The sequence below is a fragment of the Mustela erminea genome, chromosome 8 (genome assembly GCF_009829155.1).
Source record: "Mustela erminea isolate mMusErm1 chromosome 8, mMusErm1.Pri, whole genome shotgun sequence".
NCBI classification, from domain to species: domain Eukaryota; kingdom Metazoa; phylum Chordata; class Mammalia; order Carnivora; family Mustelidae; genus Mustela; species Mustela erminea.
The window spans coordinates 46,371,068-46,385,195 of record NC_045621.1 but is presented as its reverse complement, the minus strand read 5'-3'; the positions used below and the strand labels follow the sequence as shown (position 1 = coordinate 46,385,195).

Sequence of the window (14,128 nt, the reverse complement as noted above, 5' to 3'; positions counted from 1 at the left end):
CTACACCCCCAGCAGTGCAGCTGGGTAAGCCTTGAGGGGGATGGCCTAGTGCCCAGATGGCTTAGCCCCTCAGCCATGGACTGACAGGAGATCCCCACATGGACCTCTGGGGCGCCTTCTCTGCACAGGTGCCCCCTCTCCAGGGCCGTGTCTTGCCATAAACTTTGCTCTCTGCTTCTTCAGCTCAACTGAACTGCCACACCATCCCGGGGATGCAGCCTGCACACTGTCCACAAAGACAGAGCCAAACCATCTTTGTACTTGCCCAAGGCTGGAGGGCTGGTCTGTGACTAGTTCACAGCCATGGCCAGACGACTGTCTCTAACGACTTCCTGTGATGACACCTCCTTCCAGACCCACCTGTGTAAGGTACCCTACTTTCATAGAACTTCTTGTGGGCCTCATGTGTCACCGGCTTTGGGAAAGCTAGATTTCCAGAACCTGGGTCTTGGCCCTGGTGGAGGGACTGAAGCTGTGTCATGAGGGCTTGGACACCGAGAAGGCCCTCTCCTGTCAGCCTGAGCGAGCACCTTCCCTGGAAAGGGACACGGATACAACTCTTTTAGGACAAATTCTTAAGTGTTATTCTACTATGCCTAAGCCTATACACTTGTACAACCTGAGCCGCCCACAAGGTCAAGTGCAAAGTGAGATGCCATGGCCGTGCCGGGGAGGCCATTTAAGAGAAAGAGAGCACTGAATGGGAGAATCACTAAGTGGTGCCTGTACCAGCTGCACTTGGGCCTTAAAACACGCAGAAAGTAGATTCATTTCACAAAAGCAGCAGGACATTGTTTAGAAGAAATAAGTTCTTCTGTGGCATTGTCTGCTTCAAAACCTCTTCCTGCCATCACGGTGGCTGATTTTGGCATCCGCTCCGGGCCAGGTGGCTCTGGAGCGCTCATGTCTTCTTCTGTTTCACTATCCAGCTCCTATCTGCCACACCACATGCTTCCGATCTCACACAGCAGCACTAATGCCAGCCTGTCCTCGTCTGCCGTGGGGGCTGTCTTTGTAAACTCCAGACCTCATCACTCAGGATGAACCACAGCCTGGCCTCAGGACAGTTTTCTTCCAGATACGGTGAGTGCGGAACTGAAAGTTTTATTGCCACTGGTGGGACACTGTAACAACGTCTTTGATACAGATGACTTTTAGAGAGTCTTATCCTTGTATTTTTCCAAAATGGAACACAAAACCATACATTGTTTCCATACATACTCCAGGGTCTCCCGAGCCCCAGGAAGGGGAGCAATGTTCACGGAGGGAAAACTGATCACCTTCATGTTTCTAAGTTCTTCATGATGGGAATGTAAAGGAGCAGGGTTGGGGTGGGACCCTTTCCTTCCTAGAGTATCTCCCAGGAGATACAATTTTTAGACTCTTTTAATCTAGAACATTTTCCACCTTCTACTCACAATTTTCTCTGTTAAGTGAAATTGACTTAAGAAATCCAGTTAACTGCCTTGTAGAAGAATGTCACTCATTGATTCATCCACCTGTTTTCTTACGGTGTCATCTAGCTTCTTGTTCTAGCCCCTGTAGTTCCTGCAAATTTCAAGTTAGGTCTAAATGCTCGGTTAGAGTAGATTAGACATTTTTGGCAAATATGCTTTACAGATGAACCAAATTGGGAGACACTTAGCATCAGGTTGTCCCACTATCAGGGGTGGTAAATTTGATCACATGGTTAAGTTGGGGAGCACACTTCCCTTTTGCAATTAGCAAATTCTATGTGGGGTGACACATGGCAGACATCCAACTCTCCAGTGACGAGTGTTGCTTGAATCCACTACTGGAATTATGCTATAGAATGTGTCCTGTTTGATGTTTTCCCAGTAGATTCCTGATGGTGCTCAAGTCCCAAACTTCACGGGATGTATTTCTTTGCTTTATGATGTTTTTTTCGGCTGGTATTTATACAGAAAACATACACTTGATTTCCCCCAAACTCAGTAATATCTTAAAAAAAGGTGTGGGAGAATTCTCAAAACTCAGTTCATACACCACTAGTGGCACATCAAAATCACTTATTTGCTTGAGAATCTGTAGGCTGTTTCAACAAAGGGGATGCATGCCTTGTGTGCTGCTGGTGTCAAAAGAGGTTTCTGTTACTTCCTGTAATGGTAGGGACTGAAGAGAGAGCCACAGAGAGCCTCCATGAGAGAGGCCCACCTTTTCAAAACCTATCACGGAGGGTCAATCCCGCTGCTTCTGCTGTGGTGTGTCTGTCAGTGAGGCCCACACACACTCACAGGCAGGGGTCCTGTTGTCGATTGCCTCCCGTGGCTTCTACTGAGATTTTTTCTCCCTGTTATGAGTCATGCTTTCCTGCTTCTTTGCACACTGAATACTGTGGAGGTGACATAGAGTCTGAGTTTTGTCGGCCTCCTTTAGAAAGTGGTGTTCCAGGGGTACACAGGTGGCTTGGCTGGTAAAGCAACTACCTTCAGCTCAGGTCATGATCCTGGAGTCCTGGGATCGAGTCCCACATCAGGCTCTGTGCTCAGCAGGGAGTCTGCTTCTCTCTTTAACCTCTCCCCTCTCATGCTCTCTCTTGCTCTCACTTTCAAATAAAATAAATACAATCTTAAAAATCAGTGTTCTGGCAGAGCCTCTTGGTCCCGTGGAGGCTTGGTCACAGGCCCCAGCAGAGTGTCTAACCCACCCCTGATGCAGGGCTGTGTGGAGTGTCGCCGGAGCTTCTGGCATGTTTGGCATGTCCCTCCACTCTGGCAGGTTGGAATGCGGTTGCTTCCATGTGCTGCGTGGCATCTGGAACCTCCACCTGCCTCTAGTCCACGCAGCTGTCCACTGCACGCACACACATGCAGCCGAGCTGTCGGCTAAGAAAGCCCCGGGCTGATCACTGGGGTCTGGTTCCTGTGCAGCAGTCTCCCAGCTGTGCACCTGCCTGTGTGTTTCTCACGGGCCCCTGGGAACCCCAGCTCCGATGGCTGCCTCCCTTGTCCAGGGAAACAGCCGCTGCGTCTGTGCCCAGTTGTCCGTGGAATGTGCCCTCAGCTGAGGCCCAGGGTGTGACCATGGTGCTCGTCCCGAGCCCACAGCCTGCAGACATCAACCACCTACGTCTGGCCATGTCTATAGCTGTTTATGCCGAGCTGACAGGCAGAGGGCCCTACCCCCATGCCTAAAACGGCCTCCAAATCCAAATTCAACATGACAGGTTACACTTGCTTATATCTGTATTTATTTTCTTGTATATGAAGTGTTAGGAAGGATTTGACTCACGTTAGTACATTTATTTATCCTGGAACATATTTAAAATAGTCTGAAAACAACAATACCAACATTGGCACTAGTGAGTGGCATTCAAGCTCTTCTTGGAGTTATTTCACATACACCATAGACAAAGCTCTGGTTCCAACGTCACTTAAATAATTCTTTCCTTTGTGTGGTTGTCGTACTAATTTGAAATATTGTTAGTCATTTGTTTCAAGTCATTTGGAATTGTAAATTAAAAACACTTAGAAAAATGTGCAAAGCATTCTAAAAAACCAAAATGCGCAAACAGATGTCCTCAGAGAAGTCGCAGTGGGTTGCTCGCCCTCCACCGGCCCCTCTGGCCCCACAGGCGACCATTCATGCAGGTTAACGTTTCTGGTGTTTGCCTTCAGACTCCATCTATGTGCCCACACTATCACTTATTTAGGGCAGCACGCCATGTGGCTGGGGCCTGTCCACGCGGACCTCTGGGAGCCGTGATGATCTGGTGAGGGCAAGGCTATCAAGGCAGCTCCCAACTCCACTGTTGTTTTGTGCTCGGCTTCAAACGCCTCCCTGCCCATGATCTTTGCCTCTCCCCCCAGAGGTCACCAGTTTCTGCTGATTCACTATTGGCATTTCCCTTGACTCATTCCTTTCTTTCCAATCTGCCGCGGCCACCTAGGGCCAGGTCTGCTCATGTGGCCATAGTGGCCGGGGAGGCAGTGTGGAGGGTCCCGGGCCTCTGCCAGCCTCTGCAGTCCTGCTGGCATGAAGCACACTTCAGCAGCCGCCCCTGAAATACACCTGTTTCTCCTTTTCCTCCTGGCAGAAGAATGCTCATTGGTGAGATGTAGGAAATACAGTATTAAAAAAAAAATAAGAATCACACCTAGTTGAGACTTCCCACACGAGGAAGAGCACTGTCGATCTGCTCTTTCTTCTGCCTGTTCTGGAGGCCGTCAACTGCAGCGAGAAGGGGCTGGCCTAAGTTGTCCCTCTCATTCTCTTAGAATACACTTTTCTACACATTTGCTTTTCAGTTATGAAAGAAATACACACTTGTTATGGAAGACTTGGAGAAACCAAAGAGTATAAAGGGAAACAGGAAAACCAGCTACACGTTTACAATCCAGAGACAAGGGCTTCTCGTATCTGCATCCATACTTCTGGTCCTTTCTCTATGCATGTGGCCACAGGCAGAGTTTAATAACACGTGGATCTCCTCCAAAATACTCTGCACATTCCTTTTTCATCAACACTATATCATGAGCATTTTTTTGTAGTTAAATCTCTTTCGCAAACATCATTTGAAGGCCTTGCTTCATAGCAGCATATTTCATCACAGGAATATACCATAATTTATTATTCCCTGTGGTAGAAAAACTGAATAATACAAACCTAAAGTTTCAGAAGAAAATCTGGGCAACTGCTTTTATAAGGTCTGGGTTTATAATCTCTTCTAAATGGTCACTAAACCCTAAAAGCAAGGAAAAGACAGATTTGTCTTTCTTTTTTGTAATCTTATCTTTTTCTTTTTTATAATGAACACATAGACTTTCTCATTAGAAAATACAAAGCCATTGCCAATGTAGAACAAGGAATCCTGACATTTATGTGTTTTTGTAAATAAATCTGCGACTTTCTCATTTTGCTGGGGTCTTGGGGCTCTGAAGCCCCCACAGAACCCGTGTGGTGCCGAGAGTCCTGCCAGCATCCCCGGGGCACTGGCTGCAGCACAGACTGCCGCCCACCTGACAGCCCAAACACCGCAGCTCACTGTCTTTGTGTATTTTAAAAATTGATGAAATAGAAAATGTTTTATGTATTTACAAGCAGCTGTTACTTCTTACTCTGTGACTTGCTTGTTTATGCTCTACCCCATTTAAAAAAAAAATTTATTTACATATATTTTAGAAAGAGCAGGAGTAAGCAAGCAAGCACAACGGGGGAAGGACAAGAAAGGGAGAGGCAGGGAGAGAATCCCAAGCAGGCTCCGTGCTGAGCATGGAGCCCAATGTGGGGCTTCATCTTACGGCTCGTGAGATCATGACCTGAGCTGAAGTCACGAGTTGGATGCTTAACTGACAGAGCCACCCAGGTGCCCCTTTACCCTCCTCTTCTAGTGGCACCTCCATATGAGCTGTTTTCAATACATGGATATTAAAGCCTTTAGCGCACATATTTGCACAAGCATGTTTTCCAATGTTACTTACAGATGGTCTCTGCCCAACTAACCAACTTCCCCTCCTAAGTTCCTTCCTCTCATCCAGCCAGCTGTATGCTAGGCACTGCTCTAAGGGCCGCTGAAGTGAAGAGTGAGCAACACATTCCTCTGCCTCACAGAGCTCACACACTGCAGTGGGTGAGTGAGACAGGAAAATGAAATTAAAGAAAGAAATAGGACTTCAAATGATAGAATAAACAGAGCTGGATTTGCCTTTTTGTCATAAGCCAAAAGGACAAAGAACAAGAAACCACATTTTGCATATGTTGGACAACAGGCAAGACAGGACGGCGACTCCTGAGAGCAGGAAAACAAGGGAGGTGAGCTCTCTCCTCCCCGGCCTTCTGCCTGGAGTCCTCTGCAGACCACAGAGGGGCCCAAGCACAGCCTGGTGGCCTTCTGAGCGGAGGCAGAGAATGCAGTTTGGGGAGGCAGAGGTAGCTGGAATTCCTGGAGAGGAGTGAGCTCTGCAGGGAAAAAGCTCCAGAAGAGCACCTGGTGTCCCCTGGAATCTCGGACTGATATCGGGAGTGTGGATCGGCCCCAGAGCAGCCGCCAGAAGCCACGAGCTGGGCAAGGCCTGAGCTCACGCAGGGAAAGGATGTGTTTGTGCTCCCACCAACCATAGGCAGAGACCTCACTAAATGCCCGGGCATTCGCTAGACACCCAAGGGTCACAAAGCTAGAAACAGAGCAGAGAAGCCTTAGAGGACAGGCTTCTTAGACTCACACTAATAAAGCTAAAAACAAGTCTTGAAAGGACCATGGGGTGACTCAACAATCTGCTAGATAAAAAGTTCAATATGCTTTAAAGGAAAACAACAAAAATCCAGAGAGTCAATAACTGAACATCTCTCTTTTTTTAAAAAGAATTTTATTTTTACATAATCTCTACGTTTAACGTGGGGCTTGAACTTGCAACCCCAAGGGTGGCATGCTCTACTGACTGAGCCAGCCAGGTGCCCCAGTAATTTACCATCCTAATGGCCAGCACCCAATACAAAAATTATTAGCCATTTGAAAAAGGAAGACTTTAAGGGAAACACACATAAGAGGAGAAACAGAAGCTACAAAAAGACAACCAAATTTTCTTCAGAGTTGAAAAATATAACATCTGAAATAAAAAGTTGAGTACATGAGGTTACAGCACATGAACGTCATGGAAGAAAAGATCATGACATCGCAGACACAGGAGAAGAAGTCATACAAATGAGAGCACACAACATAAAAGCCAGAGGCCCAGCTGCCAAGCGCTCGACAACATACACGTCACTGGGGGTTTTAGGAAGAAGCTGGGGGAAGGAGAGGCAGAAACGCTGTTTGAGGAAATTATTTTCAAAAGTTTTCTGCATTTGACTTTGAAAACTATACACCCATAGATCCAAAAAGCTCAACAGCACATGACAGGCAAGTGGCAAGAAAGAAAAGTGATAAAAAGAACATAAAATAGCAGCTAGAGGGAGGAAGATGTACTGCACATGAGGGAACAAGGACAGGAACAATGAACCACTTCCCATCAGAAACAGCGAGAACCGGGGCCCAATAGGGTAAGTTCTCAGCGTTGTAAGACAGCCTCCCACCAAGCTGCCACACCAGGACCATGCACCTGTAACTCTACCCTCCAAGAATTAAAGCAAAGAGACTTTTCCAGATCAATCAAAGCAGAAATAATTAGTTTACAGCATGCTGCCCAATAAAAAATGTTAAAATTCTTCAGGTGGAAGGTAAATGCCACAGTGCGAACTATACAAAACACTAAAAAATGCCATAAATGGTAAAACAAGTCAGTTTTCTTGTTATTAAATTTCCTTTGGGGCAGCTGGGTGGCTCAGTCTGTTAAGCATATGACTCTTGATTTTGGCTCACGTCATGATCTCAGGGTCATGAGATCGAGCCCCATGTTGAGCTCTGCACTCAGTGTAGAGCCTGCCTGGGATTTTCTCTCTCCCTCTGCCCTTCCCCACCCATCTGGGTGCTCTCTCTCTTAAAAAATAAATAAATAAATAAATTTCCTTAAAAGATAACTGATACAGTGACCTATCATGGGGTTATAGTCTATTAAAAGTAAAACATAAGATAATGTTAGCTGTTGGAGAGGAAAGGAAGCGTGTTCCTTCTTCTGTTATTTGTGATGTGGTGTAATATTACTTGAGGGCAGACTGTGATAAATTAAAAATACACTTTGTGATTCCTAAAACAGTCACTAAAAACAAAACACATAGATAAAAGCAAATATGCCCACAGTGGAAATAAAATGGACTATCCCCAAAATAACATCATTTTTCCCAATCCGAAAGAAGGTAGGAAAAGAGAGAAAAAGGAACAAATAAAACACAAACAGCAAGATGGCTGACTTAAACCCACATGGCACAGGATGCAAGTAAATGCAATTATATTAAATATAAGTAGGATAAACACCTCGCTTGAAAGGCAGAGATGGGGGATGCCTGGGTGGCTCAGTCGGTTAAGCGGCTGCCTTCGGCTCAGGTCATGATCCCAGGGTCCTGGGATCGAGTCCCGCATCGGGCTCCTTGCTCAGCAGGGAGCCTGCTTCTCCCTCTGCCTCGGCCTGCCACTCTGCCTTGCTTTCTCTGACAAATAAGTAAAATCTTAAAAAAAAAAAAAAAAAGTTAAAAAAAAAGGGAAGAAAGAAAGGCAGAGAGGGGTCAGACTAGGTAAAAAAAACAAAACCCCTGTGTGGTCTATAACAGATACATTTTACTTATTATGAAGACAGAGGTTGAGTAAATGGATGAAGAAAGATTCCCATGGAAACAGTAATCAGGAGAAAGACAGAATGGCCAGATTAACAGAGTAGACCTCAGGACAAGAACAGAGGGCGGTGAGGAAAAGGGACATTCCATATGATGAAAAGACAATGTTTCAAAAAGACATTATAATCCTACGTCTGTGCAACTAATAAAAGCCTTCAAAATACAAGAAGCAAAAGCTGACGGTGCTGACAGGAGAAAGCAAATCCACAGTCATGACTGGATATTTCAACATCCTTCTGTTGGTAATTGGCAGAACAAATAGAACATCAAGAAACAGAATTTGGATGATTAAAAATTTATGAGGACTGGCTTCCCACATCTTTCAGAGACTGGTTACCAACTAGGCACCCCCACATGTGGTATGAGCATGGCAGGGCTAGGGAGCTCCCAGTCTGCGGGCTCCCCTCTGGAACGCACAATCCCGCTTGTTTCACAGGGCTACTGGGATCAGGAGATCAGAAGAGAGCATTTAGACACGGTCAAGTGCTGTAAGCTTGGCCTCACTTAACTGTCTCCATCTGGGGTCTAAGCAGCAGATGCCCTGGGTGTCACAGGGGCGGGGACTATCCAACTTTGAGCAACTGCCAGCCTGCCTGCCTCCCTGATGGTGGGGTGCCCCGCCGGCCCCTACCTGTGGTCTCAGTGCCCCAGGTCCCACGCTCTTGTCCCTTGGTAGGTCACGGAGAAGGGACCACATGTTTTAGAAACACGGCTTCAGGATCATCTAGAGTCTCTGTCACCCAGGCCCTCTGCCACAGGGCTCCTCATTTGACCTTGGGTTTCTCGGTATGGTTCCCTGGCCTCTCCAGAGCCAAATCCCTTTGCTCTGATCCAAGCAGCCTATCCCCAGCTGTGCCTTCCTGTAGGGGTAGGCTGCACACTATACCCACTGGGCTCATGGTGGCTGGCTGGTGTCCCCAGCCTGTGACCCTTTTCTTTCCTACCTCTAATTCTGGGTCTGGTGTCCCCAGATTTGCTCTGGCATCACAACCTGACACTACCTAAGACCCAGTGTTATTAACAAGGGGCTTGGGACATTCTCACAGCAGGGTACCTATGTTCAAGGCACACCCAGATGATCTTTTAAGATGAAGAAAGAAAACCACACAGGTTGTGAGCAGGGTCAGCAGCGTGGCTGGACGAGGAAGGATCATGCCCGAGACTCAGCACAAATCCTGGTCGGACTGAGTACAACTGGGACAACACTCGGCTCATAGCATCACAGGGTCAGATGTGTGCAGGGATCCCAGCGGGGACACCAGCCTGGGGACAGGCAGTACAGACGCCCATGGGCTCTCACACAGAGGGCCTCGTCTCAGGGATCATTTGGCAATGCGTGTAGAGGAGTCCAGAAGTTAAGACTTCCTACATCCTGTTTCTCTCCCTACTGCTTCTTACTCGCTCTGCGATTTGACTCCCCAAACAACATATCAGAGAAGATTCGGCAAAGTCCCAGGAGGACGGGCTGCATAAGCCCACCGCCTTCTCCTTCTGTAGGGCATGTCCGCATTGAATGCATGAGCTCCTGGGCTGGGTTTGGCAATTCCAGGGTCTCTCCATCTGGAGTAATGTGGGGCTGGAGACTCGGCTCCCAGGTGATGCCGACCCACAGACAAAGCCCACACAAAACCTGGTGACAGTGCCAACCCACCTCACCCTCCTGGGGGCTCTGGGGAAGACGCTCCTGCCCTCACTCACAGCACACTGCTCCAAGGTACCATTTCAGCAGAAGCAACATCAACCCCAGCATGTATCCACTTACCCAGAACTCCTGCAGCTCTGTTAGATGGCTGACGTTTTCAATTTTTTTGATTCTATTTGATGCAATGTCCAACATCGTGAGTTTGTTCTAAAATAAGGAGATAAGATTTTTCCTGGATTATCTCAGTTCAACAATGGTTGTATGACTGCGCACATTGCGTCAGGGGCCCAGCTTAGAGCTGCAGGGCGAGCCACCTTCTCCACCCTCACGGCACAGGAGTGTCCTAACAGGATGGAGATGCAGGCCACCCATTTTGCTCCCACATGGAACCCTCAGAGCCACTGTGCAGAGTGCTCATCAATCACTCCTGGTACCTGATGCTCCCAGCCCCAGACTCCCAGAGCCCTGCATGCCAGGGTCCCCATCCTGGCGAGACGCATGGTCCTGGAAGAGCACAGTGACACCTTCCTGGAAGCAGGGCAGGCCTGGGGCTCAGGGTGAGGGGTGAGGGGGCTCTGTTGCATGGGGGCATCTGGGTGGGCTCTGAAGAAGAGGTGATACTTATAGCCACATCTACTCAGTCTATCTTGAGGACATGTACAATACCACAAAAATAATAATCAGGGGCACCTGGGTGGCTCAGCAGGTTAAAGCCTCTGCCTTCGGCTCAGGTCATGATCCCAGGGTCCTGGGATCAAGTCCCATGTTGGGCTCTCTGCTCAGCAGGGAGCCTGCTTCCCTTCCTCTCTATGCCTACCTCTCTGCCTACTTGTGATCTCTGACAAATAAATAAATAAATAAAATCTTTATAAAAAAAGTAATCCTCAGAATAGTATTTTTATCTTCACTTAGAGATGAGGAGCCTGGGGCTCACTGGGGGAGGAAACTACCCAGGTAAGAGCCAAGGTGGGAGAGAGGGCACTAGTGGCCCCAGCCCGTTCTCCCAGAGGATGCCCTTCTTCTAGGAAGAGGCCGCCAGGAGGAAGGGGCAAGGAGGAAGGCCCAGGTGTGGAGAGAGAGTGGGTCGGGCACCGACCTGGAATTTACAGCTGATAGGAGAGAGCGGAAGGAGTGCTTGGCCTGCTGGAGCGGTGGCTGGAGTGACTGAGCACCCTCTCTCTGCAGGCCAGAAACTGTGTCTCCTGTTTCCAGCCTGCGCCCCACGATCCCCTCTCCTAGGAGCGCTCAGCAGGTGCTGTCTTTCACATCACCTAAGCCTCAGGCGTATTTTTTTTTAAAGCTCAGCTTCAAGATTTAACAGAGTTGAATAACACTATAGTAAAAATGAAAACTGTTAAAGCTTGCATTGCTTGCTAAACTAGGTTTAATCAAACTAACGAGCATTTTTTTCTTAAAATCAAAAGGGAAACATTTAGAAGTTGGTTGACAACCTTCTTGTGTACCCATTTCTGACTGTGAATCCCTTCTTACATTTTCTGCTGTGTTCCTGGGATTCTGATTCCAAACCTTCCCAAGTTTTAAGGGAAAGTTACCAATTGTCTCAATAAAACAAAAACAAATCCGTGAACACACTCGTCAGCCCATAGCCAGCAGCCATGCCGACTCAGAGGGGCTCTGGCTCCGGTGTCTGACTCATTGAGGGCACGCCCTTTGCCCCCACCATGTCACCTAGCAAGAGTGTTGGCCAGTCACCTTCCAGGCAGCCACAGGGTCCATGCCGTGTCACATGCCACTGGGCATGGGCACGTAGATGAGGAGTTCCTCTGTGTAGCTTGTGTTGGGCTCACCATGCGCGCCCGGGCTGTGGTTTGAGTGCAGCGTGGCAGGAGGCTCCTGCCTGGGGGATGAGGTCTGTAGCAAAAAGGGACTTAGGGGGTCTCGGCAGAAGAGGGTGGGTGGCAGGCAGTGCCAGGCTGGGATTGCCCCCGCAGGGACCTCCAGCCCTCTGAGCCTGTCCTGCAGTGCCTAGTGTCACCGGGTATACGTGCAGAGACGCAGGCAGGCTTCAGTCGCAGTGCGGACTCTGCACGAAGGCTCGGTCCCGGGGACGTTGTGGCTGGCAGGACTGGGCCCGGGACCCTGAGAAGAGGGACTCGGTTATGCGCTCGACACTGTCCTGTGTTTTTCTGGGGAGCTGGACAGTGTTTTGAAAGCTCATCTGAAAGCAAACCAGTAGAGAATTGCTTCCCCCCACAAAAAAAGGGAGGGGGGTAGGTACTGGGCGGGGTGGGGGTGAGCAAGTTCAGCAGACAGGGTGTCCATTGTGCAGTGACACACCACGGACAGCACAGGGAAGGGGCCGCGTGGGGTGGGGTGCCCTGAATGCTGAGGTGGCATCACAGGTGGTACTGGGATGAGGATTTGCCATTTGGGAAAAACATATATTACTTCCTTACTTCCCAAACAAAAATAAATTCCAGATCAATTAAGAGAAAAAACTTAAATGAATGTTTGACTTCCAATTGAATGAAGCCCTAGGGAGATTGTCACATTGGCCCAATGATAAATGTTCTAATAACTAATTACCTTTAAAGTCACAACTGCTTTTTTCTTTTCCTCTGTTTTGTTCAGAGCCCTAACGATGATCTGGCATTGAACCCAGACCACAGTGTAGCATGTCTACCGGTAAAATTCTCCACTTTTGCTTCTTTCCCATTTGCTGGGGACCTGCGCTCCGTTGCCCATGCCGCAGACAGCACCCTGTCCCCAGGCTCCGTAGAGTCCAGCCTCTCCCACCTGGGCCTCCACCCTCCATCCTGCACGGCCCCAGTGTGCGCCCGGTGGATTTGCTGGGCTATAAGCTCTCAGTCTGACTGCAAAGTAAAGGAAGGTGTCTACGCTTATCATGGGCCAACTGTAACTCCTCAGAAATTCTAGGTAGTGCTAAAATGAAATTTGGAATGTGGTTTTCCCTCTAAAACATGGCTAACGGTGACTAGACCCAGGGGCTGAAGCACAGAAGCCAAAGAAGCCTTTACTAAGACTGAAATGCTAGGTTTAGAATAACAAAAGTAACTATATGGTTACCTTTGCTGGCAATAAACAAAACAGGAAAAAAAAAAAAACCCAGTAAAATTGAAAGAGAAAAAGTATTTTATTTGTTTCGACTACCGCAGGGAGGAAAAGCAGGCTTGCCTACAGGAAGCTGAGAAAGGCAGTGGCCAGTGCCGCTGGCCCTCCTGGCTCAGCACATCTAAGGCTGTCCTATGTGGGGCAAGAGCAGGGCTATCCCTGGGAGGTGGACAGGCCCTCCTCATCCCTGCGAGGGTGGCTGAAAAGCAGGGAGGAGGAGAAGGGACATGCAGGAAGTCAGTTCCAAGCTGAGATCTCTTGGCCCCTGTGGTCTGGAAAGCCATGGGTCAGGAAGTGCAGTGGCCAGGATGGGGAGGGACGGACAGCTGCCGACACCTGCCAGCCCTCTCAGGCTGGGGGCCCTGGGAAGAGGCCGAGGTACTGCTGGGGACCGCAGTGTGCAGCACTGGCTCCCCACTCACCCGGGGGAGAGCGGAGACTACATGAACTTCATGCGTGTCCCAGCGTGAGTGGGGATGGTCTTGAACATAGACCCCTAGAGGTTACGAGTCTTCTTTAGAACAGGACTCACCCACACCGCCCCGGACACACGAGCACATGTCTTACATTGTTCTCCAGGCCCTCGATGACCTCGATGCCGTTGTGGCTCAGGTACAGCTCTCGAAGGTTCACCAGGCTCTGCAGACCCTCCATCTTGGTCAGCCGGTTGCTCTGCAAGACGGAGGGCCAACAGCCTCAGAAAAGCAGAGGGGAGGGAACAAATTGGCTCTTAGCGCGGGAGACCGCTCCTCTTGGAGAGGCCTAATGCTAGGGCACTGCATTCCGAGTGTGCCAGAAGGGAGTGAACGTAGTGAGCGCACTCCAGATTTCAAGTCTATCGCACTGGCTAAAATGCTGTCTGAGAGCTGGAGGCCTTTAGGTGAATTACTCACTTCTTTAGATATGCCTGGAAAGGTCTACCCCCATAATTTAGTCATTAAAAAATGTCAAATCCATTGAATTTTAAAATAAATTACTTTGCACTTCTTTTAATACACATTGTAATGCAAAGTATATGGTCCTTTTTAAGAAAAAAGTCTGTAGAACGTCTACTTTGCAAAAAGTACAACTGGTTTTGGGGAGACCCGCCATGCCCAGCACACACTGTGGCACCTCACCTTGAGGGCCTGGCGTACTCAGGGGCTTGCCAACTTGCAAACACAGGGC

At 48.7% G+C, this 14,128-nt stretch overlaps 1 protein-coding gene across 6 annotated transcripts in view; it reads right to left on the bottom strand.

Annotated features, from left to right (window-relative positions):
• The window catches only part of PPP1R7 (protein phosphatase 1 regulatory subunit 7), a 28,939-nt gene that overhangs the window by 3,848 nt on the left and 10,963 nt on the right, over positions 1 to 14,128 (bottom strand). For 4 of the 6 annotated variants that reach the window (XM_032355452.1, XM_032355453.1, XM_032355455.1 and 1 more), the window contains 2 exons: positions 13,529 to 13,633; positions 9,989 to 10,075 (listed from right to left, as the gene is read on the bottom strand). In XM_032355452.1, coding sequence (XP_032211343.1) covers positions 9,989 to 10,075; positions 13,529 to 13,633 — 192 coding nt within the window. The other 2 variants (XM_032355456.1, XM_032355457.1) reach the window with 2 other exon arrangements.